This window comes from Ochotona curzoniae, unplaced genomic scaffold (genome assembly GCF_017591425.1).
Source record: "Ochotona curzoniae isolate NIBS_2020 unplaced genomic scaffold, NIBS_Ocur_1.0 contig_2699, whole genome shotgun sequence".
Classification (NCBI taxonomy): Eukaryota; Metazoa; Chordata; class Mammalia; order Lagomorpha; family Ochotonidae; genus Ochotona; species Ochotona curzoniae.
In genome coordinates, this window is record NW_024465561.1 from 1,462,349 (window position 1) to 1,490,150 (window position 27,802).

General features: G+C 57.2%; 1 protein-coding gene and 1 long non-coding RNA gene across 8 annotated transcripts; one reads left to right on the forward strand and one right to left on the reverse strand.

Moving 5' to 3' along the window:
• POU2F2 (POU class 2 homeobox 2) lies at positions 1-27,802 on the reverse strand. 7 transcript variants are annotated; one of them, XM_040976230.1, is made up of 16 exons: positions 27,728-27,802; positions 20,862-20,927; positions 20,728-20,762; positions 20,571-20,627; positions 17,734-17,916; positions 17,206-17,490; positions 5,670-5,775; positions 5,472-5,563; positions 3,889-4,002; positions 3,660-3,801; positions 3,427-3,575; positions 3,173-3,349; positions 1,960-2,026; positions 1,016-1,220; positions 804-877; positions 1-516 (listed from the first exon to the last, which is right to left on the reverse strand). In XM_040976230.1, the coding sequence occupies exons 1-16, from the start codon at positions 27,753-27,755 to the stop codon at positions 185-187; spliced, it is 2,112 nt and encodes a 703-aa protein (XP_040832164.1). In that variant the 5' UTR covers positions 27,756-27,802; the 3' UTR covers positions 1-184. The 7 variants fall into 7 exon arrangements, with proteins under 7 accessions (XP_040832164.1, XP_040832166.1, XP_040832165.1 ...); XM_040976232.1 differs by lacking the exon at positions 17,206-17,490 and having other exon boundaries at positions 17,734-17,850; XM_040976231.1 differs by lacking the exon at positions 17,206-17,490.
• Positions 392-4,505, forward strand: LOC121153608. The gene is made up of 3 exons (XR_005883433.1): positions 392-485; positions 3,270-3,335; positions 4,316-4,505. It is a non-coding gene; the product is annotated as an uncharacterized LOC121153608 (long non-coding RNA).

Genomic DNA, 27,802 nt, shown 5'->3' on the forward strand with positions numbered 1-27,802 from the left:
TATTTGGTTTCCTTATTTGTTGGTTTCTTCTTTCTTTTTCTTTTTTCTTTTTTTTTTGGTCTTTTCTCCCTTGTCACTCCTGTTCCAAAGACCTCTGGACCCCCCACACTGGCCTCCTAGCCCTCTTTCTAGGTGGAGGACCAAAGTGTGGTCAGAGGAGTGGGAGGGGAGGCATGGTGGGCCCTTACTCCGGCTTAGACCCTGCCTCCGGCCCCCCTGGGCCTCCCGGGGTCTGTGCTGCCACCTCGCTGCACGTAGAGGAGGAGGACGAAGATGAAGAGGAAGAAGAGGAGAGGCCAGGAGATTTGCTGGAGATGGAGGCCGCCACGGCCGCAGCTGCTGCCGAGACCAGGCCCACGCCAGGCGGGGCGCTGAGCAGGGGCAGCCCAGCGTGGTTCAAGAAGAGCGGTGAGGTCACCAGGCCCGGGCTCCCCGGGGCCGCGCCGGCTGCCCCCAGCACCAGGTTCCCGCTGCCATCAAGGCTGGTAAGGGGCAGGGTTCCACCAGAGGCCAGGGCTGGTGGGGAAAGAAAGAGGCTGGGCTGGGGGCATGCCGGGCCAGGGTAGACCTCTGCCTTCCAGCGTCCTGCCCAGAGTACACCCCCACCCCCTCACCCCAGCTGTCCCACTGACTCCCATCAGCACCCTTCACACCTTCCCCAGAGGTGAGATGGGGATAAAGAGGCTAGTGATGCGGTGAGCGGGGGCAGGATGGCACGGCTGGAGCAGCGAATGGGGGGAGGGGCTGGAGCAGCGATGTGGTGGGAGGGGCTGGCCTAGGGAGTGACATGAGGCAGCACGCACCTTGGATAGTGGCCAAAGGGTTGTTGCTCATGAGGGCTGGACTCAGCCCGGAGCTCAACCCCACCATTGTGCTTCTGCAAGAGGCAAAGCAGAGGCATTAGCAGGGGCAGGGATCCATTAGCAGAACTGGGTGGGGGCAGCTCCCCACCCTGGAAGCAGCAGCGACCCTGGCCTCTCACCCCCAGCCTCCCCATCTGCAGGTGCCTACTTACCCTGTGCTGGGGTTCAGGCCCGACAAGCCGATAGCCGAGTGGCTGCCTTGAGGGCTGGGGTTTGTGCTGTTGGTGGTAGCCGGGGGTGGGGGAGTGACAGAAGGGATGGAATTGAGGGGGGGCGCGGCCGCGCCGCCACCACCCCCACTCCCTCCGGCTGTCCGGCTGGGGTGGAGCGTTCCCACAGCTGAGGATAAGGTAGTAACTGCCAGAGACAGAAAGACAGGGTCTTGAGCTTTCACTCCTCCTCTCACCAGAAACCCCATGTCAATTCCCACTTGACTCCCCCGCCCAGCTCACCTGGCATCTCCCCAGCATCTACTCCCAGGGCCTCGACTGTATTCTCAACAGGAGCAGCTGCACCTGTTGAGCTCTGCACACCCAACCCAGCACTGCCTTTTCATTGACTAGAACTAGTCCCCTGCCCCACCGCCAGGAGATGGGGGACAAAGCCCAGGCTTCCCTCTGGGAGTTGGGGAGGAGGTGCCCGATGTGGGGCTCCGGGTCTTGTGCCAAGGGCTAGGATGTGCCGTCGGCAAGAACTTGAACCATACATGGGGGATAATAATAGACCCCATCTCCTGGGATGGCTTTGAAAAGTCAGGTGGTGTGTATCAGGGGCCTTGAAAAAGTTAATGGAAAAAAATAGTATTATAAATAAGGTTAGGTTTCTTTTAATGCAAAGAATCTTGAAAATCACCCTTAATGTTTTCAGAGCATACACTGTCCAGGAACTTTCTGAAATATCTTGCACATAAATGGAGGTCAGAGACACAGCTCCTGTGGCTCCTTTCAGGGACAAATCCTGGGCTCTCCTCACAGGACAGGGTAGGGGTGGGGGAAGGTTAGGGCCCATGCCAGTCACCCAGAGCCATGGGAGGACCTTGGGCGGCAGCCCACGTCATGCCCTCCCCGTGCCCTCCCCGCCTTCAGCCCTCCCTGACCTGTTGTGCTCAGACTTGTGGAAGCTTGGGACAACGGCAAGGTCCCTGCGCCCCCCTGGGGTGTGACCTGGAAAGAGAGGAAAGGTGGTAGGATTAGGCCACTTTCTCCCAGCAGCCTTGCGCGCCCAGATGTTCTCAGTGACGTGGTGATGGAGACAGGGGCTGCTCTGGGCACAAGGCCGCAGTAGTGTAATGCCATGCACTTCCCATCACACCCTTCTCCACGTCTGGCCCCAGTGATGCTGAGCCTCGGGTGGGAGCCTTCTCAGCTGAGCGCTGACCGCCTGGCCTCCGACACTGCTGAGCCGCGTGGGAGATGACTGCACCTGAAGTGCACAGCTTCCTCGGGCAGTCCTTGGCTCCCTGAAGGAACACACACAGCCTGCGGGAGCTAGGGGTGCTGAGCTACAGGGAGACCTTCAGCACGGGCCGCAAGGAAGGAGCACTCCTCAAGAGTGTGCGTGCAGGCGGAGGAGCATTCTGGGGACCAATGGATGCCAATCTTCCCTTCAAAGCTTGCCACGTCACCTCCTTGGCCCCGCCTCCACCTCCGTCTCCACTTTCCATCAGACCCAGAAGCCTTGCTTAATTTGACCATAGTTCAGAACCCCGCCTTCGCATCTCAGTGCCCGTGTTTGAGTTCCAGCTCCTCGTGCTGGTACTTGGGGCATCTGCCTTCTGACCCATGAATCGCACTGGAGTTTCTCAAACTGGACTTGGCACTCTCTGGCTTCTAGGCCTTTCTGCTCACTGATCCTCTCAGCTGGGAGGCCCTTCTCTTCCTCTGTAACTCCACCCAGTGGACTCCTCCTTCCTCCACGGCACCGGACTGAGGTCCTCGGACCGGGTCACAGCCTTCTCACCACTGGCAGGGACAGGCTTCAATAAGGATTCTCCAGTGGTGTCTGACACCATGCCGGCTTGTGCGTGGACGTGGAGCTGTGAGTACCCCGATAATGATGCCCTGAGGTGCTCTTGGTGGGGCTCTGAAACTGCACAGCCCTGCATCTGGCTAGCTCAGTGTGTACTGGTGTGAGCTGCCCCTCCACAGGAGACCGCCACTTCCTGGAAATTGTGTCCCTGCGTGGATGGACTCTGTCTTGTCTGACACCTGTCCTGGATGGTGCCTCCCGCTGCCTCTATTCTCGGCTCTCTGGATAGCCAGGCCAGCTGCACTGCCAAGTCCCCTCCCATGCGCCCAGGGGCCCTGTACCAGATGGGGGCTGTAGCTGGCCGGCTTCCCCGGGCTGGGCAGCATGGGGGCGGCACTGCAGGGGTTGATACGTTTCTCCTTCTGGCGCCGGTTACAGAACCAGACGCGGATCACTTCCTTCTCCATGTGCAGCTGCTCGGCGATCAGCAGGATCTCCTCTGAGGTAGGCTTCTGGTTCTGTGGGCAGAGGGCTCTGGTCAGCCATTCCTTCCCTCACCTCCCACCCCGAGACCACCAGGAGGGCAGGGTCTCACCGCTAGAAAACTCTTCTCTAAGGCGAAGCGGACATTTGTCTCGATGCTGGTCCTCTTCTTGCGTCTACGGCCGGGCAGCCCGTCAAAACCCAGGCTGGGGCTGCTCAGCTGGTTGGGGCTGGGCAGGCTTGAGTCCACAGACATAGTCTCTGTGCCAGGAAATGTGGGCATTAGAAGGCGCCTCTCATGGCCCTGTCTGCCTGCCCCCTCCCATCACCTTTGCCCAGGCCCACCTGCGTCATTGAGCCACTTCTCCAGGAGGGGTTTGAGTTTGCACATGTTCTTGAAGCTCAGGTTGAGGGCCTCAAAGCGGGATATGGTCGTCTGACTGAAGTCGTTGCCATAGAGCTTGCCCATGGCCAGGCCCACATCACCCTGCGTAGACCAGGTGTGAATGGGGCAGATGTCAGGGCCATGCCCCATCCACGCCCGCACCACCCAGCCTGCCAGGCGAGCTCCCACCTGCGTGAAGCCCAGCTTGATGCGGCGCTGCTTGAAGGTGCGGGCAAACTGCTCCAGCTCCTCCAGATCGCTGGGTTCCTCGGGGTGGGATGGTGGCTCCAAGCATTTGGGGGGCTGCGGGTGCAAGAGGTGCGGGGTGGGCACGAGAGAAGTGGGACAGATCACAGTCTGGCGGGGTGGGCAGGTGGGTGGGATGCAGGATGGAAGACCATGGGGCTCCACGGGGGCTGCATGTTCCCCCTCCCTCTGGACCTTGCTGTGACCCAGCCATTGCCTGCAGACTTTCTGGCTCTGTCCCTTTCAAAGCCTGCACTCTCCCTACAGCTGGGGGTGGGTGCTCCTTTCTGCCTGGGAATCCAGGACTTGGCCCTGGGCACCTGCTGCCGAGCTTTTTAACCCCCTTGGGTTTTACTTTCCACCTTTGCAGGATGATGGAACCAGCACAACTGCTCTGCCTAACCAATGGGGAGAATCCAGTTAAAACTGAAAAGTGTACACCTGAATGCAAGCTCAACTTTAGAGAACAGTAATGGGTCAGTGAGCTGGAACGCACGTGCCACCCCGGTGGGGGATGTTGGTCCTTTAGCCGGCAGCGCATGCGCACAGCAGCGAGTACATGGGGGGTAGCTCAAATTTGCCGTGAATCTAAAACTGCCGCAAAGCAGTTGAGTCTTTTTTAATGAGTTGTTTGTAAATTAAAAAAAATAATAAGAAGAAAATTGACAGGGTGGAGAATGGATGAATAAGGGAATTTACAAAGAAGCCAACAGCTCTGTCTGGAACGATCCGCATCCTGAAATGAAGGATCTGAAGCCGGTGGTGGGTGCAGTGTTGCTCGCCTCCTGAGTCTATCCAAAACCCTGGCCACACGTGTTTTGGGGTTCAGAAGCAGGCTGTGAACCAAATAAGTTCTGGGAAAAATTCTATAGGAACAACTTGCCTTTCGGGACATTTGGGATGTTAGAACTTTGGCTAAGACTCAGTCTTTCTGGAGTTGCTCTCACACTTCTTGAAAGGACTTTAAAAAAAAATGGATAGAAAAAAAACCCTTCAAATTCAAAAAGGGCGGTGAAAAAAATTTATGAAATGGAAAGAAAGGCCTTGGGGTCCAAGAGTATGTTGAAGTGGCCTGCAGGACGGGCAGCTCGCTGGTGCTATCACCATGGAGATACAGATCCAGTCTTGTCAAGGCTGCATGTTTGTGAGGAGAGGCTAGAAGTATGGGACTTCCTAGGAATTTGGTTTTCAAATAAAACACATCTTTGGGCCCTTGTTTTGAGTCTGAAGGTTTACAAGGCCCTGGAATTCTGCCATCAGATTCTTTAAAGGGTTAAGAACCACTAGACTCAGTCCTCTCCCCTCATTCTATAGGGGAAGGGACTGACCCATGCAAGGAGCGGCTTGCTGAGGTCTCAGAGCAAAGCAGTGGCAAGTGTGGCTGGGCCCCAGGTTCCCCAGCTGCTGTCTTGATGCCCTGGCTGTGGGCTGGGCTAGTGGATAGGAGAGGGACATCTCCCACCATGCTGCCCCTGTTCACCCAGCCCCTCGGTAAGCCTTGGCACATGCAGAGGGGACAGTCTCACCTGTGTGGGAAGCCCAGCTCGGGGCTGGGAAGTCAGAAGAGCTCCCTGGGTTTGCTGAGGTAGCTGGAATAGATTTGGTGTCGGTAGCAGGCCTGGGGAAATGAGGCGAGGGGGAAAACCAGGGGTAAGGCACGAAGGAGAGGCAAGGGAGTTTTTTGACAGGTGGCAAGGCAGTCACGGTGGGGAAGAGGGTCTTACCTGGCTGACCTTGCTGGGCCTGCGGCAGCAGGAACTGAGCAGGTGGCTGGAGGTGGTGGCCGGGCACAAGCACCAGCTGCTGAAGCTGGAGGAGCTGCTGTATGTCCTGCAGGGGGAGAGAGGGCCTCAGTGCCAGCTGGGAGCATGCCACTCCCCTCACCTGAGCCATGGGAAGCTGCCCAGGACAGGAGAGAGTCCTTCAGTCCCCAGTGGCACCCAGAGGCTTCTCTTGGCCATGGGGTCACGGATGGACAGTCCTAGTCGGACTCGCTCTTCATCCACCTCTTCTTTCTCGATTAAATATTTGCCTTGTCTTACATTCCCAAAGAGCAAACAGGGTCGTTTAAAAATGTAAGCCAGATAAGCCTTCCCTCCTTTTAAAATCCGCCAAAGTGAACCCGAAGATGTCTAGAATTAGGTTTGACATAATCCAGCAGGTGGCGCTGCGGACATCCGCACACACTGGGAGACCTGGCAGCCCGGTCTTGGGTTGAACTGTGTATTCCTGACTCCAGCAGACAGGCTGGAATCCTAACTTCACGATCCTTGGCCTGGGCTCTTCATAGATGGTTATGGCGATGGGACCTATTCCAGAATGACTGAGACCTGATGAAAGGGGTCGAGGGATTTGGATGCAGAGACCATGGACAGATGTGAAGAGGCACGAGGGAAGGAGCTGCACACGGGCTGAGAGGCCCAAGAGGGATCCTCTCCTTGACTCCACACTTGTGGCGTCCAGGGCTGCGAGGCAGTGAGTGTCTGCCGTCAAAGCGCCCACTCTGTGGCCTTTGTTCAGGAAGCTCTGGCACATGGGAGCGGAGCAAGCATCTGCCTCATGGGGCCCGGGAGCTCCACTCCAGGTCAATGCTTGTCCATTTACACGACGCAGGGGTGTAGACGGGCAGAGCGTTTGAGAGCCTGGGCGTCTGTCAAGAGCAGAAGGAGCTCCTTGCCTGGCTCGGCCATCTCAGCGCTGCATGGAGGGGGCAGCCTGGAAGATTCTGCTGGGTCCCATTTGCTGGAGCTCTGGGGGGGAGGTGGGGGTGGTCTGGGGTGCCAGCTTGGTGCGCGGCTGTTCGCTTAACTGGACACTTAGGATTTGCACACTTCTCTGTGTTTTTAGTATGTCAATTAAAGTGTATCTTTTTAAAAACGGAGGTGATGAAGGTAGGAAAAAAGAAAGGAGAGAAAATGTCCAAAGAAGAAAGGAATGTAAATGTAAAGGAATCGAGATGAAATCCTATTTGCCAGAGGTGACTGTCTGTGGAACTGAGTGATGGGTACATGGCTTTGATTTTGAACACATCCTCCTCACCACACACCCACACCCACACACTCCCATCCGATGCCCCCATTAGAAAAGACGTGTGAGGCCCTTCACACTGAGGCCCACCCTCCAACCTCAGCTTCCACTGCCCTCTCCCTCGCTGGCTGCTCCACACTCAGCCCTTTCTGCTTTTCAACAACACCAACCCAGGCTGGGTGCTGCGGTTCAGAGTTAAAGTGCCCACTTGGTATCTCTGCAGCTTCTGTTGGTGTGTGTGGCTTCTTCTGATCCAGCTTCCTGCCAGTGTGAATCCGGGGTGGCAGTGGATGCTGCCTCCTGTGCCTGAGTCCCTGCCACCCAAGCAGGGGAGCTGAATGGAACTGCAGGCCCCACCTTGGCCCAGTTCACCCCTGCCTGTTCTCAGGCGTCTGAGGAGAGAACCAACACCTGGGAGATCTCTCCTTGTCTCTCTCTTTGTTGCTCTGCTTTTCTTTTTTCTTTTTTTAAAAGATTTATTTGTTTGAAAGGCAACTAGAGAGAGAAGGGCGGGGGGGGGAGACAGAGAGACTGAGTCCCATCTGTTCATTCATTCCTAAAAAGACTGTCATGGCCAGAGCTGGTCCAGGTCAAAGCCAGAAACCTGGACCCACGTCTCCCACATGGACACAGGGGCCCAAGTATCCACGTCATCATTGGCTGCTTTCCCGGGCACACCAGCAGGGAGCTGGATTGGAAATGGAGCAGCTGAGAGTTAAGCTGCCAGTTGGGGTGCTGGTGTTCCATATCAGAGCACCGGTTCAGGTCCTGGCTGCTCTGCTTCCAACCCAGCTTTGTGCTAACGGACTTGGAAAAGAAGCAGAAGACAGTCCAACTGCTTGGGCTGCTGCCGCCCACGTGGGAGTTCCTGACTTTGGCCTGGCCCAAGCCGGGGTACTGTGGTTGTTGGAGAAGTGATCTAGTGGGTAGAGGATCTGTGTGTGTGTGTGTATGTTGTCATGCCTTTCAAAGTTGGCAGTGTGGCACAGCAGTTCAAGCTACAGGCATTGCAAATGGATGCTGGCTTGAGTCCCGGCTACCCCACTTCCAATCAAGCGCTCTGTTAATGCATATAGGAAAGCAGTGGAGGATGGTTCAGGTGCTTGGGCACCTGCCACCCATAGGCAAGACATAGTAGAAGTTCCTACCTTTGGACCAGCTCAGTGTTCTAACTATTGCAGCCATTCGGGCAGTGACCCAGCTGATGGAAGACGTCCTCTATCTGTAACTCTGCCATTCAAGTAAAAATAGATTTATTTATTTTTATTGAGAGGCAGATTTACAGAGAAAAGGAGAGAAAGATCTTCCATCTGCTAGTTCACTCTCCAAGTGGCCACAACGGCTGCAATGGCTGAGCCAATCTGAAACCAGGAGCCAAGAGCGTCCTCTGGGTCTCCCATGCGTGTGCAGGGTCCCAAGGCTTTGGGCTGCCCTCGACTGCTTTCCCAGGCCACAAGCACAGAGCTGGATGGGAAGTGGAGCAGCCAGGATACGAACCAATGCCCATATGGGATCCTGGTGAATGCAAGGCAAGGACTTTCGCCACTAAGCTATCGTGACAGGTTCATAAATGAATCTTTTAAAAATAAAATCCCGGCATCTCATTGATGATGAAGTCCAAGTAGCACTAACACTGCTGGGCCTGTTTCCTCCTTCACAGTAGGAGAAAAAATATTTTCAGGAAGAGGATAGTAAAAACTGATGGGTCATCTTTTTCCTATCCAAGTTGGTGGACACTCTTAAAGCCCACCCACAGGTGTTTCCTGAGGATGGTCCATGGGTGCAGGTTCCTGTTCAAAAGTACAACCCAACCTCAAGGTGACTGTAACAGCCCAACAACTTGGCGCTGCCCTCAGGCTCCAGTCAACACCTGCTCAGCCCAAGCCTGGCCGCTGCCCCTCAGGTTGCAGCCCAAGCCTGGCCGCTGCCCCTCAGGCTGCAGCCCAAGCCGGCCGCTGCCCCTCAGGTTGCAAGGCTGCAGCCCAATGCCTCCTGGTTGCCCCTCAGGCTGCAGCCCAACCTGGTCATTAGCATCAGGCTCCAGTCCAACACCTGGTTGTCCCTCAGACTCCACAGGCTCCCTCTCCTCATCTCGTCTTTCTCTCCACACAACTGCCTCCCCAGCTCAGATCCAACCACACTGGTCTCCTTTCCTGTTACCAAACCCAAAAGGAGCCTTTGCTCCTCCCTTTTTTAGATCTGTGCGTGGCTTCCCCGTGACTCTGTCAGAGAGCCCTCCTCGCCAAGGCCTTCTCTGGCTGCTGGCTGTGACGAGGACCCTGCTTTCTCCGGCCTTCTGGGTCACATCCTCTTTCCTTCACTGCCTGTGTGAGCTTCCCGTCTGTGCTCTCTCTCCCAGAGGGAGCCAAGTGTGTCCACCTGATCTCTCCAGAGAAGTCTGGGTACGGTGATGTCCATGAAATGTTTGCTGACTAGAGGGACAAAGGAGAGACCAAGAGAGGAGGCGGAGTGGGGAGTGTGTGAGTGGTGATTTGGCTCGGGAACGGCCGATAGGGGGCCCCAGGTCCCCACAGTTGAGAGCCAGGGAGGCCCTCCGGAGCCACTGGGGGCGTGTTGTGTCTGAGTCAGTCAGTGGAGAACTTAAAGCAGCGAAGAGACGCCGAGGACCCCATGCAGATTTTGTGGTTCAAGTGTTCTGTTCCTAATCTATGAGCAACAGTAGTGCTTTATGTGAAAGTGAGAGAGACAGAGAGAGAAAACATCCACTGGTTTCCTCCTGCTACAACCAGGGCTGGGCTAGGTCAAAGCCAGGGACCCGGAACTCCACACAGGTCTCCTCTGTGGGTGGCAGGGACCCTTGCATTTGAGCCATCCCCTGCTGCTGCCTCCCAGGGTGCACAGTAGCAAAAAGCTAGAACCGGGGTCACAGTCAGGGCTTGAACTCAGGTGATCTGGGGAGGAACGCAGGCATCCCAAGCTGAGTGTTAGTCCATCTGCCAAATGCTTGCCCCTCGCTGTTGAATCTTGAGCACCCTTGCACCACTCCAACCCTTCCCCAAGAAGTGATCAGCAAATTTTCAACAAACAAGATAAAAAACCTCAAGAGGAGCTGACTGTGCCTTGTCACATAGAGTGGCCCGAGCTAGGGGCAGAAAGACACACAACTGATACACAGGTGCCCTGGAGTGCCACTGCCTATTGCCCACTCTCCTGTCTGAGTCTGGTTCTGCCAGGGAGGAAGAGAAAGCCATGAGAGTGAATTTGAGGAGGCCTGGGCCCCAGAGCGGCCGGCCGTGACGTGGTCCAGGTGTTGTGCCTCACTCCAGTGCACAAGGAAGACGGCCCACTTCGCACAGCTCTCACCCCCGCTGCTGGCCGCCTGCAGCCTCCAGGTCTGGGACGGTGCCAGCCTGAGGGCACAGACTCGTCCGTCATTCCTGACAGCCTCACCCAGTGACCAGTTCCAGAGCTCCATTCTAAGACACGGACACAACTTTGCATTAAGTCCAGAGGTCTGGGCTCTGTGTAAATTGTCTTGAGATAAACTGCAGGACAGCAGGATGGGCCATTTGGCCTCAAGGTGGAGACATCAATGACTCCTAACCGAGGCTGACCCCGGGAGGAGGTCCCCTGATGGCTCGGGGACCTGGGTCCCTGTCCCCGGGGTGAGAGCCAGAGCAGCTTCTCGGCTCCTAGCCTCAGCCTGCTGCAGCCTTGAAAGTTGCTGGCATCTGGAGAGTGGACCAGTACATAGGAGCTCTGTCTCTATGATAATAATAATAATAATAAATGAAATAAAATAAGGATCGGATGGGTTTGGTGAGCAGGGAAAGGAGAGCTGTGGACATACAGCTTCCACTGAACGGGGACGGTTCTGGCGTTCACTGCACAGCCCAGTGGCTGGAGGCAGTCATCATGTACTGAAAGAAAGGACTTGAAATGTTCTCACTCAGGGCCTGGCACGGCAGCCAAGTGGCTAAATTCTTGCCTTGCATGCACCAGGATCCCATGTGGGCATGGGTTCTAATCCCAGTGGCTCCACTTCCCATCCAGCTCCCTGCTTGTGGCCTGGGAAAGCAGTGGAGGACGGCCCAAAGCCTTGGGACCCTGCACCTGTGTGGGAGACCCGGAAAGAAGTTCCTGGCTCCTGGCTTCGGATCGGCTCAGCCCTGGCCGTCACAGCCACTTGGGGAGTGAACCAGCAGATGGAAGATCTTTCTCTCCTCCTCTCTGTAAATCCGCCTTTCCAATAAAATTTTAAAAATATAAATAAATCTTAAATGGTTTCACTCAAAGGGTAACTAAGGCAATATGCTAAGCTTGATCATTCTACAATCACGTATCAAACATCACACAATACCCCACAAACACATACAATTATTATTTGCCGATTAAGACATAAAGCTTAACAAGCATGAGGCGCTTCCTGCTGTGCCGAGCACCGCGGGTCTGTTCAGCGGTGCGTGGTATGGCCTTGCGGGCTGTGAGCAGCTGCCTGGGCACTGCCACGGTGACAGCCCCAACCTCCTACCCCGAGGGAGGTGAGGCCGGTGAGCGCCAGGGGCCCTTCCAGCCTGGAAACTCAGGGGCTCCAGCTGGTTCTTGTGTCCTGGGGAAGCCATGTCTCTGGACTTCAGGTTCTTGAAGCAGCCAGGGCTAGGATACAAGCTGTCATGGGAAGATCTGGCTTTGGGGACAGCCTCCCTGTTCCTCTCACACTGAGGGAGCCTCGGTCTCCTCAGGCAACAGTGATTCCCCAGGGGTCCGTCTAAAGAATGAAATGAAAGAATGGGGTGGGGGGAAGAGAGAGACCTAAGAATGTTTAGTTTGATCCCTGTTTACTCAATTGGTCCTACAGAAGAAAGCCTTTCTCACTGAGTCAATGCTCTTCCAGGGCCTCAGTTTTTTCCCCTTTTTTTCTTTCTTTTCTATCTTCCCTTCTTCCCTTGCTTCTCACTTATTCTTTCCTGATTAGTTAATGTATCTGAAAGACAGAGTTAATATAGAAAGAGGAGAGATGGTGGGCCCAATGCAGTAGCCTAGTGGCTAAAGTCCTCACTTTGCACACTCCGGGATCCCATATGAGTGCCAGTTCTAATCCTGGCAGCCCCGCTTCCCATCCAGCTCCCTGCTTGTGGCCTGGGAAAGTAGTTGAGGACGGCCCAAAGCTTTGGGACCCTGCACACGCATGGGAGACCTGGAAGAGGCTCCGGACTCCTGGCTTTGGATTGGTGCAGCTCTGGTCATTGTGGCCACTTGGGGAGTGAATCAGCGGATGGAAAATCTTCCCCTTTGTCCTCCTCTCTGTAAATCTGGCTTTCCAATAAAAGTAAAATAAATCTTTAAAAAAGAAAAAGAAGAAGAAGAGATAAGAGAAAGATCTTTCATCTGTTGGTTCACTCTCCAAAGAGCCAGGCCAAATCCAGGAGCTAGGAGCTTCCTCCTGGTCTCCCACAGGGTGCAGGGGCCCGAGGACCTGAGCCATCCCCCGCTGCTCTCCCAGGGAGGTGGACTGGAAATGGAGCAGCCAGGACTTGAATCGGTGCCCATAAGGAATGCTGGTGCCTCGGGCAATGGCTTCCTTTTCTGCACCACAGTCCTGGTCCTGTGGCCTCTGTTTTCTCATCTGTAAAATGGGGATAATACTGTTTCATGTTTCAGGGAGGGTGTTGCTCTGAGGCCTGAGTCACATTATTATCCAGCAAGCGTTTTGGAAAGCACACAATTTCCCCAGACTCGGGCGCTGGCTTCTCCCCGTGAGCACTCCGGTGTGGGGACCCTGGTCTGGCTCTTTGAGTTCAGCCTTGCTGAAGACTGTCACGTCCAACCCCACCCAGGCTCTGCCGGGCTCTGCTCTGCACCTCCACATGATGCCTCTGCTCTCTGAAACCCTGACCTGTCCACACTGAGACTCCTGGTTCCTACCCCAGCACCTCCAAGGCACACTGTTCCCCTTTCCCCATTTCAGGAAACCACCTCCCCACTACCCACTTGCTCACGCCAAAGTCCTAGGAATTACCCTGGACCTGACCAAATCATTCAAAACGGCGTCTAGGAGCCTCCCTCATCACCCCCGGCTTAAATCCCCCCCGAGCTCCCACCTGCATGATACCCACATGACTTCCCACCAGGCTGCTTGTTTCTACTCGCGTCCTTTGCAACCCGTTCTCCCCACAGCAGAGAGAAAAGCTCTGTGCAGGGTCAGTGCGGTCCCGTCACTTCCCCACTGAAAACCCTCCAGCAGCCTCCTGCCGGGCTCAGCACCCACGTTCTGGCCTGGGACATCCTACAGTAAACCCTGGCCCTGCTGCCATTGCCCACGCCTCGAACGTGGCCTTCCCTTGACTGGAACAAATCAAATTGGCTCTTGCCCCAGGACTTCTGCCCTCTGCCGGGCTCCCTCATGTACCAGTCTCAGCGACCTTCTTCCCAGCAAAGCCCTTCCCCAAGCATCCCGTTCAGAGATCCACTCCCTTCGTTTCCTTGGTTGCACGTATTCTGCCCACTGCCTGTCTTGCTGCTAGAACATAAGGTTCTGGGGGGACGGGGGTCACCTCTGCCTCATTCACATTTTGCCCTGTGTCCACAGACTTACAGAAGTGCCTGGCATATAGAAGATGCCCAGTAAGTACCAGCTGAATGAACCAATGACACTATACACAGGGAGCCCTCGGGGTGGCAGGTGAGAGAGGCACCAGTCTCGGGCACGCGCCCTTGCTCTCCACCCTGTTCCCCAGAGACTGACCCTGTTCCACGGAGCGGTGCAAGTTCTGGCCGTTTGGGGTCAAACCACACAAAATGAAAAACACTCAATGGGAGAAAAAGCACCCCACTCGCCGTGCACGTCATCTCGCATCTGACCTTCTGCCAAGGTTCCAGGGTAATCTGGCCACAGGAGACCCAACGAGAAGGCCATGGGAGCAGATGGCGGGCCAGCCGACTCTGGGATGCCAGAGTTCTGCGTGTGCACTGACCACTTCCTGCCAGCAGGCCGTCCTGCCGCTTACTGCCCCTTCTTCAAGCCCAGGACACATCTCTTCCTTCAGGCCACTGTTCCAGGTGCAGCTGACTCATCCTCAAACCTGGCCAGTTGAACCTGTTCTAATTCCCTGGGCAGTATGGCTGTAAGTCTGGAAATGCTGGCACCCTTTCGTTTTCTCCCAGAAACAAGGAGGCCACTTTGTGGTGCTGGTATTCCAGTCGCTTCCTGTGAATGAGCTGATCCAAACGCAGCCGCTTCTCCTCCAGCCATCTGGAGCTGGGCTTGCGCCTGACTCGTAACCCCACCCAGCTCATCCTCTCCTTTCTGCCACTGACCACTCATGCTTGCCCTGCTTCCTCGCTTCGCACCTGCTAGTCCCACTGCTCGCGGTCATCCACCTGCTAGACTCCCGCTCCTGTGTCCACCCTCCCAGACTAGGTGCTATAGAAGGCCTCTGACTCCCCCAGACACTTGTTTACTATTTCTTTTCCTATGTTGCCACTGCATCCAGTAGGTCTCTCTGGGCAACCTTTATTCACGAGGCTCTATTTGCCTAAATGATTGCATCAGGCTTTATTTCTATGCCCCTTCTTTTTACAAAAATAGGGAGTATCTGTTCCACCCTCCAAATACAACATGATGTATTAACAGTTAAGGTGAGTTTTCCCGTCAATTCCTTCCCTCCCCCCGCCCATCCTGACATTCTGGGAACTCTCCCCAACCCCGAGATATGTCCTTCCTATCCTTGATTGAAAAACTGCAGCAAAACATCCCTCATTGATTCAGTAAATATCCGCGTTTCCCCCCCCGGCCCCGGCAGCTGGCACGCTGCTGAGCTCTGGACACACCAATTATGTGGCTGCACAAGCTGCGAGGTCGCAGGGAGGGGTCCTGCCCAACTGCCTAACGGGCATCGCTTGGGAAGCTGGCATCAGAGGGAGAAAAGGGGGACTTTCCCTTTGCAATTTCTCTAATCCTGAAGTGACAGTTGGCGAGCACCTTCGACTCTCTTCTTCTGGGCTTCTTAGCACTTTTCAAGTGAAACATTTCTTGGTGCTTCATTGATGTACCCGTTTCACTACAAGAAGAGGAGCCCCTGGGGGCAAGGATGGCTGTGACTCACTCCTAACGCTGCAGCTTCCTGCAGGGCCTGCCACACAGGGGGCTGGGAGATGCCTGGGAAACGACTCCCCAGCAGAGCAGCACAGGCCTGGAGAGGCATGCAGGAGAGTGGCTTAAGCCCAGGGGAGAGGTTGTGGCCCTGGGCAGGTGCTGCCCCCGCAGGTCTGGGCCTGACACTGCGCCCCGCATACGGAAGGTAACTTAACAAAGAAATGAGGACGTGGGGAGAGCGGAGGGAAGCCGGGAGGAAAGCGCTCAGAGAGGAGAGGGCTTGGCATGGAGGGGCTCGAGGAGCTCCGGATGATCGGGGTCTGCGCTGGTTGCAGAAGGTGGGCTGCCTGCTGCTCGCTGGGGTGCCAGAAGCTACGGGGAAGGAAGAGGAGCAGGGGGACATGAGCAGAAGTGTCCGAACTAAGCTGCCTCTAGTCTTTGTTCCTTAGCAGATATATCCTCGGTCATATACAGACTCATTTGGAAGAAAGGAAGCCACCAGAATCTTCCTGAAGTTTCTAGCACTCTCGAATTTGGATGAGGAGCCAGCCCAGGTCAAGAAAGCAGCAGACTGCGGTAGAAAGGAGAGCGCAAGCAGGGACGATGAGATGCAGGCACAGCCAGACACCAGCCCCCACCCTTGGCGCCCTCTTCCCCTGCCATCCCAGGCCTAGGAGGACCGTGTGCACTGTCAGGCAAGCAGGACACCTGCTGTGGAACAGCGGGGAGGGGCCGTGAAGGACAGCTAAGAGCAACAGTCACAGGTCATGTGGCTGCAGCCCTCAGGTGACTCACCTGGCCACTCCAGCCTGGCCCTGGTGAGGCCTCATGAGTTCAAGGAAGTCCTTCTGGGCACAGTGCCTGGTGCAAAGGTGGCACCTGCTGCTCTTAGAGTGGCTGTGGCTGAAGTGAGCCAGACACTGAGGCAGGGACCCGGCTGGGAGTGGGGTGGGGGAGGGTGCATTGGGGGATAGTGAGCACAGAACCCAGGCCCCATGTTACTCAGCATCTCTGCCTTCACTATGGCAGGAAGCTCTCGGGAGGCAGGACTCAGAGTTCACAGAAGTCCCAGGTTGAGGAGGGGGACATCTGTTGCTATGGAAACGGACTCCACTAGTGTTGTGAACTCTAACAAGGGAACTGCCTCCCAGGGGCTGCACAGCTCTCCTGCAGTTGGCATCAGCTGGAAGGGTGAGTGGAACGGGGTGGATGGAGCAGAAACAAAGCCCCTACAGAACAGGTCGCTGTGGGGAGTGCCAGGCCGGGGGAAGCTGAACAGGCTGGAATGGTCACCTACTGGTGAAAGCAGAGGGGCCGAGGCACAGGTGGGTGACCTGGGAAGGTGTGGAGGGATGAGCTGCACAGATCATGTGTGCCAGAAGCCAAGGATGCCCACTTGGCTCTTATGTTGCTCCTAGCCACTGAATTCGTGGGAAATCTACTATCCACTATCCCCCCAAAAAAAGACCCATGGAAGGCCTGACTCACTGCCTGGTACCTGTGGGCATGACTTTATTTGGAGATAGGGTCTTTGCAGATGTCATGAGTTACAATGAAGAAGCTCAGCTGGGCTCTTACGGAGAAGCACACGCAACCAAGGAGCCGGACCCGTTCGCAAGCCATAGAACAGACACCCAAGATGCCAGCACCCAGAAGCAGCAAGGAGGGGGTCCTTCCCGAACCTTCCAAGAGCTCAGCCTTGCTAACAGCCCAGACTTAGTATGACGCACGCCTATTATGTCTGGCCACTCGGCCTGGAGGGGGGTGCTATGGCAACCACTGACTCCTGACAACTGCACCATAGGCCACAGACCTCTGTTCTAGCACAGCATCTTAGGAATGACCCAGGAGACGCACCACTTGGGGCACCTATGTGCCCTGCTCACAGAACTGCCTTCAGGTTTCTTCCCCTCCGAGGGGTGGACAAGGATGGCCTCCGCGAGGCAACAATCCTTCAGTGAGGTGCTTCAAGTGCTGAGCTCAGAGCCCCATCAGGAACAGGACTGAAGCCTGGGGTGTCTTCCCGGGAGTCCTCAGCCCCGCCAATGGGGGTGACGACTGCTCCTGAGCCTTCCTGCAACTACTGGGAACCCCCTGGCATGAGGATGGTGGTCAGAGGTGTTTCTTAAAGCTCTTCACTCGAGGCAGTGTGGACCCTGATGGCCGGCTGCCCTTACCTGCGCTGTGAGCTGGATGGGTTGGGACAAGGTGAGCTGCGGGGTCCCAGGGGGCTGGCTGGCAGGCTGTGGCGGTGGCAGGTCGCCTCCCCCAGAGGAGGCTGGGGGCTGCGAGGTCGAGGAGGAGGCGGAGGAAGAGGAGGAAGAGGAGGTGGAGGAGGCGGCGGCTGCGGCAGCGGCGTTAGCGGCAGCGGCAGCATTGGACTGCTGCACGGCGGCGGCCAGGAGCTGGGCCTGGGCTTGCTGCAGGAGGAGCTGCTGCTGAGCTGGCATCAGGGCAGTGAGCTGTGGGGCAGACAGGCAACGGGGTGCGGAGCAGGGCGTTGGAGAAGCAGAGAAGACAGAGAGGAGTTAGTGCCTGAGCCAAGCAGGTTAAGGGATGAGTCTTCCGGAAGGCCGGAGGAAGGCAAGTGCAGGCATATGAGAGCATTGGCTATGGTCTTGGTGGTTCATCTTGGTCACCCACTGCAATAGATGGGAGGTGGCTGGTCAGTGCCTCTCTACCCCCATCCTTCCCCGAGTACTTACCCCAGCCAGCTGGCTGCCTGTCAACATGAGCTGGGCCTGGGGCAGATGAGGCTGAGCCGGTTGAGGGGGCGGGGGCGCTGCAGGGGCTGAATCGCCGCTGGGGTCTTCAGCCTTGATCTGGGGGGGAAAGAGGCAGGGTCCGGGACCCCAGAATGTTAGGTGGAGGCCAGACAGAATGCCCACCTGTGAACCAAAGAAAGGGCACGTGTGTGGCAATGGCAGCAGCTTCAAGCTGGCACAGGAAGAGGGGATTTGGGAAATGGAGATGAGACTGGCTCGCGTCCCCGCACTGAGTGGTCAGCGGCCTCAGACCACGCCTCAGTGTCCTCCTCATCACATGACCCTCATCCAAAGCCCCCCTCAGGGCCGCCACCTGTGGAGAGCACTTTTCCCTCCTGGGAGTGAGTTTTCCCATCTGTGAAGTACAGAGTTAAAGTGCTGGGGGCTGGAAAGGGCAAACACGCAAGTCTTGGTCTCACACTCCTGTCTGGAATAGCTGGGGTTTGCCTCTGATCTGCCCAACAGTGCCAACCTTTCTTGGAAGGAAGTATCTGCAATCGCTGCCCTGGAACGCAGGCCACTAACTCCAATGCTTACAGTGACAGGCGGTGGCATGAGCTGGGGCCACAGCAGAGGTGAGTGGGGGGAGGCTAGTGCAAGCCTGCCCGGTTCCCACTCTGTTCCTGCTGGCCACTCTTTTCCAAATCAAAAGCAAATATTGGCAGGTTGACGGAGCAGTGCACCAGGCCTGTCTGCGGCCGTGGATGGGCCGGGTGTGGCCCGGGGGCCATCAGATGCCAGCCTTCCCTCGAGGCCAGCGAGCCCCTCCCTCCCTCTCTCACAGAGAACAGGCTAGCAGGCTAACAGGTCATCCTCTACCAAAAACCAGACCATAGCAGGTGCTGTCCGAAAGGACTGGCAGAAAACAGGACTTGGATGAATCTCTGGCCTGGGGTGGACATTTAGGGACAATCCTTTACCCCAACATCCTGGCACCACCGTTTTGTGAAAAAAGAGGTCCAGAAGGGAAGGCAACTTGTTCAAGGTGTCACAGTGGCTTGACGGGGGACAAAGAGAAGCAAAGATGGAAGCTCAGCAGACTGAGAGGCCCCACGGAAAGGCCCGGGAGGGGACATGAATATCAGCGACTTTCAGGGCTGTTGGACCCTGTGTGTAAGAGTCGGTGGGGGGCCCACCCTGCCAGAGGCACTGGAGCCCCCGGGGTCCCTGCCCTGGACTGCTCCTTGATGAGCTGCTGGGGATCCAGGTGTGCCCTGCTCACAATGCAGTCACACCGTGAGGAGCCGTGCAGGTTGAAAAGTGCCGTGGTCCGATGTGAAGTTTCCACACGTCACCCTGAACTGCCCAGGTGACAACACCGTTCCTTTTTCCGGTGCTTTCTCACTCTTTCTGGTTATCTTAAGAAAGTCTGCCTGTGGAGTTGGGCTGTCTTTAAGGTCCCCCTCCCCCTGCAACCAGGACCGGCTCTACTCCTTCAGCCAACGGGGAGAAGGCTGCAGGCTTAGACCTATGGCACACAAGAGACTCAGGGCCGATCTTGATAATCCTCATATTTATTTCCATGGCAAGTGACTGGTTTTTCCATTCATGAAATTTCCATTTAAAAACCATGTGTCGAAGCTGTTGAGAAAGCAAGGCAGCGGCTCATAGGCTGATTGTTGCTGAAACTGAGTGACAGGCCCCTGGGGGGGTGGGGTTTGTTTTCTTGGCACCCTTCTGCCTGTTTTTATATCTGCTTCACATTTTCCATAATAAAGTGGTTTTAGAAATTGAGCCAAATTAAAAAAAAATTATTATACAAATATCTGTACACATACAGTGGTATGCGGATTTGTGGGTGATCCCTGGTGTGGATATCGTGAGGGAGTCCTGCTGAGAGAGGCTGAGCGGATTGGGGTGGGAGATGGCCAGCGGGGGGCCAGGCAGGGAGAAGCCTTCATCCCCCGCCCCTCCTCAACAAGGAACCCTGGCAGCTGCTGGGAAAAGGACTCCAGAGGTCCCATTCAGCCGAGGAAGGCTGGGTTGGGGTGGGCACTACGCGCTCTGCGATGACTGCAAGGGGCAAGTCTGACGTCAGAGGGCTGGGGTGCCTCAGTGGGTGGGAGGGACCTCGGAAGGTCAGCCAGTCTGACCGTCCCTCCACTGAGGAAGCAGAAACGGAGAAGCCCAGAGATGGGAAGTGATGTTCCCATGGTCACAGAGCAAGCCTGGGGCAGGTGGGCTGAGCAATTCTATCCTCGCACTCCCTCCCTCAGCCCACCCGTCTTGGTCAGGCTCAGAAGTCCTGCTCAAGTTCCCTCTGCCTTCCTTGGGGGCCTGACCTGCCTGTTGCCCTCCCCACCAGGCCAGAGGGCAGGGACCTGGACTCAAGAAAACCCCAGCAGGCCAGCTGGGGGAAGCAGGCTGCAACCTGGATCTGAAATCCACAGTCAGGTGTGTGTCAGCCTCCAGGCCAGCCTCTTCCTGCATCCTCTCCATCCTCACGGGGTCTGTCAGCCCACCCCCTGGCTGGCCAGAGTGTGTGTTGGGGGATCGCGGGTGGTGCTCTGTCAGGGAAGTCGGGATGGGGGTGGGGCCCTCAGCTTCCTGTTGTTCATCACCCTGGGGCTCTGGGGGGGATTTCCCTGGCCACCCCCACCCCCTAGGGAAGGGGAAGGAGTCTGGGTGAGTCACAGGCTTGGGGCGGGAACCAGGGGTAAGAGGGGTGGAGGAGCTTGGTCCTGTGTGGGTCCTAAGCTCATGGCAGGTGCGTAAAGAACCCCCTCAACCACACACACACACACAGCCTTTCCCTGGATGATCCCACAGCTGCTTACCTTGGTGCTGGGGCCAGTTGGGGACACGGAGAATGGGGAGGTCTTACTCTGGGGGTTCTGCAAAGAGAAAGTTGGGGCAGGGGCAGGGACATAGGAAGATGTGACAAAGCGCCTTCTGACTCCACCCCTCCCGGCTGCCCACTCCCCCGCTCCTGACCTGGTGGTTAGTGTCTGGTCCATTTCTTTCAGTGTCTGTTAAAGAGAGGGAAAGGATGTGTTGTCATCCACCGCCACCACCACACCTGGCCCCTCTTCCGTGACCCCCGTGCCTCCCGCCTCCTCCCCACCCACCTGTGTGCTCTGACGGGGAGTCCAGACCTTGCTTCTCGGCCTCCAGGGACTTAGACATTCTTATTTCTGGGGATAGAGGAAGGATGGAAATGGGGTGATGAAGGTGAAGCCAGGAGGGCTCCCAAGCCCTTCTTCCTCTGCCACCGCATGGCTTTCCCCAACAACCCCTTGCCCCCAACGGCCTCTCACCAGCTGGAAAGCTCCTCTCTCTGAGAGCCAGGCCCTGCCCTCCCTCAGCAGCAGGACAAGGGGACGTCCTCAGGCCTGAGGGATCTTGCCTTAACCTTTTGCCCCTCCCGAATCACACACTGTGGGCTCTGGGGCAAGTTAGAGAGTGGCCGAGGATGATGTTCCAAAGAGGCGAATGTGACCTTGGGCCTATTTCACGGGCGGCCGCCCAGGTTCCCCGTCCTGCCCCACCAGGTTTCGGGTGAGACATGTTTTCCACTCTTTGAGTGGGGCCTGGGGGTGTGATGTGGCTACAGTGTCCCCAAACAGGGAGCTGTCAGATCTCCGCATGATTCAGCCACCCTCCAGGCCCCCTCCCTGGCCCACCACTTTCCGTATCCACACCTCACTCCCACCTGACCTTCCGTCATGCGTGTAGGGCATAGGCCTGCCAACCACTGCTGGGCTCCTCCAACCCCAGCTCCCTCTGGCTCTGCCCTGACGATGTCTTCCGATACCCATAACTTCAGCCTTGAATCCCAGCTGCACCCTCAAATCCTCCTACAAATGCAGCCCCCCTCTACAGTGTCCCAGACCCAGGATGTGAATGGAGATGGCCAAGGAAGGGACAAGCAGCAAGCTGGGTAGACACCAGGGACACAAAACAACGGGGACAGAGCCCCATTCCCCTTAGCGCTCACCAAGGCCAGGCACAGAGCTAGCTCGTGGTGAGCAGTCAACATCTCTGCCCATTCCACTGGGGAAGAAGCCGATACTCCAAAAGGGGCTGCCGCCTCCTCACACGCACAGTGACTGGGCCTCAGGTGTTTGTGACTCCGGGGTTCCTGCTTCTAACGGCCCCCCAGTCCTAACTTCCTCACCTCATCTCTAACGGTGCCCCGGTCCCCACCCTTCCTGACAACAACTCCAACCCTCTCTGGTACTGGACCCCCAGCACAAATCTGGGCTTCAGCCCAGCCTGAGTCCCAGTTTGGGCCTAGATGCTGCAAGTCCTCTGCCGTGACCTTGCCCCCTGAGTGTCCACAGACCTTCCCCGCACGAGCTTGCCTCTGATCCTGAGTGCTCCCGAACATCTCACTCCCTGATTCCTGCCCGTCTCGGAAGCCCGCCAGCTCCGGGGCACCCTGTGTCTAGGATATTTAGGATGGGGGGGCGGGGGGGACTCAGCAACTGACAGAACAGCAACAAAAAAAAAAAAGCCCAAGTATTCCACAACCGAAGATGTGAATTAAGTTCAGAAGCCGGGGTCACCCGCTGCTGGTGGGAGTGTACGCTGCTACCCGTGGAATTCTGAAAAGTCGAGCAGAGTTCCTCTGTGACCCAGCATGTCCATTCCTGGGCACCAGCACCCAGGAGCGTGAGCGCAGAGTTCACCTTGGCAGCCTTGCCTGGGGCCATCGACAGGTGCATGGGCAAACAGAACGTCCCATGTCCATCAATGAGACTCTCCCTCCACGGCGGTGACTGAGACATGCTCGGCCGTGTACCCGCAGCTGAGCCGCACACATGTGGGGCTGGAGTGAATGACACCAAACCAAAGGTGGTCCCAATGCAAACGACATTAAAGTTCAGAGTTAGGCGGGCTAACAGCCAGGACAGAGGTACCTTCAGGGGCTGGAAAGCGACAGGGGCAGGAAGGATCTGCTTGTGGGCTCCAAGGGTCTGTGCTTATATTATCCTTATTCCACGCTGCACGCTTCTACTGTGAGCACTTTGCAGACCATGTCACATTTTTACACAAGGGTAAAAAAGTAAAAGGTTTTTTTTTTTTTTTTTAAAGGCCAGTGCATAGTCCTTTTGAGGCATAGGCTGGAGATAGTTGGGGCGGGGAAGGGTACCCAGGTCTCCTAGGATACATGCCCATGGTGCAGAGGGGGATACACTGGATGGCGCATGTCTGCGAGAACGGGAACCTGCCTGCTGCTCACCTCAGCTAGCCCTGAGTCCTATTCCAGGCAGCGACTGCATCCGACCAGGTCCTCAGTCCTGCCCTCAACCGTAGATCCAACTTCCTCCTGGGCCCCTCCAGCAGTGCTCAACCTGCCCTGGGCGCTCTCTCCTCAACACACCCTTGTGGCTCAAAGCCTGGCTCCCTCAGCCTGGCGATGGGCAGGCTCACGCATCCTCCCTGTCCCAGGGGGTGGGGGTGGGGCTTCTGCTTGCCGGGGAGTCTGGACTTTGCTGACTCTTCATTCCTCTCTGAGCTAGCAGATCCCTCGCTGGTCCACACAGCAGGGCAGCCTCTGATCTCACCTGTTCCCAACAAGGTCCCCCCTCATCCCTGGCCCTCCTTACGGGTCCTGTGTCCCTGAAAACCATACGCGGAGGTCCTAATGGTTGGCACCTCACTATGTTTCTAGGGTTTAGGACTGGGCTCGTTAAAGAGGTGATGACGGTCAAATGAGGTCACCAGGGTAGGCCTTGACTAGAGGTAGCCAGCAGACGAGCAATCAAGAGAGGGGAGACCATGAGAAGCTCAGGGAGAGGATGGTGTCCGTGGTTCAGGCAGAGGGACCTCAAAAAACTTGACCCTGCTCACACCTTATGTCCGACTCCAGCTTCCAGAATCAGGGAAAACAAATTTCTGTCACCTCGGCTGCCAGCTGCTGGCGCTTCTTGAAGGGCGCTCAGCAAAGCAGTGCTACCTCCCGCAGCCCCTGACTGTGCCTGGACCAGGGGCTGGCCCGCTCTGACTCACAGCTGTGTCCCCAGCAGCCTGGGGGAGCGGGCTGAGTGTCCCTCCCTGCGCCACCCTGTCCCCCCCCCGCCACTGACCCAAAGTCTCTGGAGGCCTTGCTGAGGGACAGGCCCCTGTGCCTGGGACGCTGTCCCCCACCCTGACCGCCGGGGAGCCTCTGACTCCTTTGGGACCTGGCTCCGTCTGTCCTCTGCAAAATCACCCCTCTGTCCACCATGGGGACTCCTCCAGGGCAGCTCCGACCTTGGGGTCCCGCCCTGAGCAGCAGAGGTCCTGTGGATCAGCGACTGACAGCAGCACCAGGCTCTCACCTCCCTTCTCCCAGGCCTCACCTTGGCGCTTCTCCTTGGAGCAGGGGCTGGGCTGGGGGACCCTTTCCCTGTGTACTGGCAAGCTCCTGCTCCTCTGCCAGATCTGGCTCATTGGTCAGCACCTCCGTGCTGGTGGTCAGTGTCCCTCTCCTCTGGGCTCCCCTGGCCGCTGCATGCTCTCCATCGCTCCCTGACTGCCCTGGGCAGGGGTTCCTCCCCACTCTGACTGGGTTCCGTCATCACACAGGTCTGTGTCTCTGGATCAAAAAAACACCTGAAAGAAACTTCTGACTGAACAGGACCCAATCCTGCTCATCACCTGATACCTGCACACTCAGGTCCCACCCCAGGCAGTTTCCTCTGTGGGGACAACAGGGGCACAGAGCAGTAGTTTGAGCGGGTGAGTGTTTAACCCAGTGGTTAAGACACCCGCGTTCCACACTGAGAGCGCCTGAGCCTTCTCAGCTTCTATCCTGACTCCAGCTTCCTGCTAACACGCACCCAGGAGTGCCTGGCTCCTGCCACCTGCACGGGAGCCTGGAGTTGAGCTCCTGGCTCCGCTTTGCAGAATTAAGCAAGTGAACACACAGGAGATCTCTCTAATAAACAAATAATTAGAAAAAAAATTAATAATTTGAGGAAAAATTTCCACAATTCTGTTTCGCTGACTCCTCCTTAAATTCTTCAACAGAAGCTCAGCCTACTGTGCAAGACTCCGGTCCCAAATTCTTGCTCACACAGAGCCCCAACACTGCCCGCCCGGCACCTGGCTGGACCACGGTTGGCAGGTGAAGGACTGTCCTTGCCCAGGTTCTGTCCTCCCCTGTCAGGGCCCAAGGCAAGGAAATGGCCAAGCAACTCCCGACCAGGAGGAACACCATGGACCAAAAGCCCAAGGATGTTATTACCCCTGGGACCAGGTAGACTTGGGGGATCCGTGAGAAGCTGTGCTCGGCTCCCACCCAGACCGGCGTGCCTGTCACCTCGAATGCTGTGGAGCAGCTGTAATGCTAGTCTCACCCCCCACACTCAGATGCCCATGGCCCTTGGATGCATCCTGGGCACCCGCACGAGAATCCAAGGGGCCCCAGTGCCCTGACACATCCAGAAGGCCCTCCACTGGAGGCCTCGCCCACACAGGAAAGTGGCCAGTCCTCCACTGTCACATGTGTTGCAAGGCAGCAGCGAAGCCATCACACGCCCATGCTGGGCCCCTGAGAACCCCGCTGTCTCTCAAATCCCACCATCCTGAGCTCACACTGGCTTGCCTGACAACCCCTCGAGCCACTGTCAGAGGAGCCACTGGGTCTCCACCCCCCACCCCTCCCTGCCCGGACTTTCACTTCTCCTCTGCATTTCCCCCAGCCAGTTTTAGCAGACTTAGGCCAGCTTCTCGTTAGCACTTACCGAAAACGGGGCTAAATATAGAGGGCCAAAGGACTGCCCCTCACCCCTCCTGGCCCCACTTGGCCTGTCCCCTGGGTCCCCTGCCTCCACAACCCGCCTCGATCAAGGCTACAGCCTGGGAGCCCCTGTGGGCAGGCCCGGTGCTGCCGGGAACCTCTGCGGGGCCCAGCTGGCCCAGCCCCCCACCGGCCTCCCCAGGAGCGGCACCTCACACCCACCCAACCCCACAGCTGTCCGTGGCTGGTCCCAAGGGAGTAAGCACTTCTGAGCTGTCAGGAGGGAGGGATGGAGAGCCAGGTCGCAGACACAACACAGAGGCAGCCCCACAGCTGTGCTGACAAGAGGCTAGAGCTGCCATGCCGCACACACATAGCTTTGCCACAGCCACCGCCAGTGGCAGGGCCTGGGACAGCACACCCGGGACACGGGGCAGGGCAGATCCCAGAGAGGAACGTTGCAGGTAAGGACACATGCTCAGACAGGACACCACGGGCAGCCATGCAAAACACACACCCAGACACGGGCACACACAAGCATCTACACACACTCATGGTCAGTCACGCACAGCCACACACAGAGGTGCAGACACATACAGAGACGCGCGCGCGCACACACACACACACACACAATCACCTCATCCTGGGGGATGGCCTGGGCGGGAGGGGCAAGACACGCAAGCCCAATCCGCAGGCAAGAGACCTGCCCAAAGCCACACAAAGTATTAACTCCTGCCCAGCAGGGAAAGACAACCCAGGCCAGTCCTCCCAGGCTGCGCTGTCTGAGAGAAAACCCAAGCAGAGGATCTAGCACCTGTTCCCGACTGGAAATGACACAGCAGATGTCGCCCAGGTCCCTGTACGGGCACACGTGTGCGTACACACACACACACACACATACACACACACGTATAGCTGTACACACAGTCACCTCAATACACACAGACCATCCTGCCAAGGTGTTCCTTCCAGCCCAGCCCCTCCTCACCTCCTGCGCCTGCTCACCTCCACTCACCAGTCCACACTGCATCCGAGAAAGTCTTCCCTGACACCAGTTGAACCGGATACGTTTTCCCAACTCCCATGAACCCTGTGCCTCTCCCAGCCCTACCCTGACCAGTCCGGACAGCCACTGGTGACAAGTCCATCTTTGCCATCTTTGCCACTGAACCAGAAGCTCTGGCAGGCCAGCCCCAAGCTGCCTCTTGTCACCCAGCTCAGAACTGTTCAACAGGTCCATGTTGACAAAGGACTGCGGATCCCGCAGGACGGCACACTCCACACGGGGGAATCACACCCAGGGGACTGGAGGCTGCCGCACGGGCACACACCCAGAGCCACGGGGGGCTCCTGAGACCCAGGGCGCTTGGCACGTCCCGGGCAGGGGGCTAGAATGGCACGCACACCATGCCACCTCATGCTCCTCTCAGCACTGCCCAGTGAGTCCTGAAAGTGCCACAAACATGCCTCACCCTGCACGGTGCCTGGCGCACAGGGTCAATCAGCTGAGCGCTGGCAGAGGAGGCATTTCACAAGCAGCCTGACAACACGCAGCATGTCAGGGTGCACTGTGTGCTGCGCAGAAAGGACCAAGCAGGGTGAGGAGGCCAGGAGTGACACTGAATAATGCCGGCTTAGACTGGGGGATGGGGGAACAGGGAACCTACCTGAGGAGGTGACATCAGAGGCAAATGAACAAGGCGATCGTTGCCACGGCACACACAGCACACACAGCAGCCCCTGGTCCAACTCGCCACAGCACACACAGCAGCCCCTGGTCCGACTCGCCACAGCACACACAGCAGCCCCTGGTCCGACTCGCCACAGCACACACAGCAGCCCCTGGTCCGACTCGCCACAGCACACACAGCAGCCCCTGGTCTGACTCGCCACAGCACACACAGCAGCCCCTGGTCCGACTCCCCACAGCACACCCTCAGAGAGAATGACAACCCCTACCTACCCACCCAGGGACCTCTCAGTTGCTCACCCCCCATTGGTTCTGCATCCCTCCCCCGCCCCCAGAATCAAGAACACAGCAACACAGACTGGGGTGGGGGGTGGAGAGGCTGGGAGCTGCAGGTGCGTGATGTGGAAGGGCAAGGCAGAGGGGAGCCAGGGAGGAGACCCAACATGGGAAGGGGCGGCATGGCTGCAGCACGGAGGACAGGGACAGGGCAGCCAGCAGAAGCAGCCCAAGAAAGGCAAGCGCAAAGGGGCGCCCTGTGCTCCCCAGTGGGACAGGTCACCAGCCCGCCCCCTTACCTGGAGCCCCCATGCTGGAGTGAACCATGCTGTCCGCCCCGCCAGGGCTGGGGGAACAACTGTGTCATCTCCCCG

Bases quoted from the DNA above. Each gene is read 5' to 3' on its own strand.
- POU2F2 (XM_040976230.1), bottom strand. From the start codon at position 27,755: ATGGTTCACTCCAGCATGGGGGCTCCAG. The intron at 20,763-20,861 runs GTGGGTGGGGAG...TCTCTTTAACAG, and splicing joins CTCCCCGTCAGAGCACACAG to ACACTGAAAGAAATGGACCA. The intron at 878-1,015 runs GTAAGTAGGCAC...TGCCTCTTGCAG, and splicing joins GGCCTGAACCCCAGCACAGG to AAGCACAATGGTGGGGTTGA.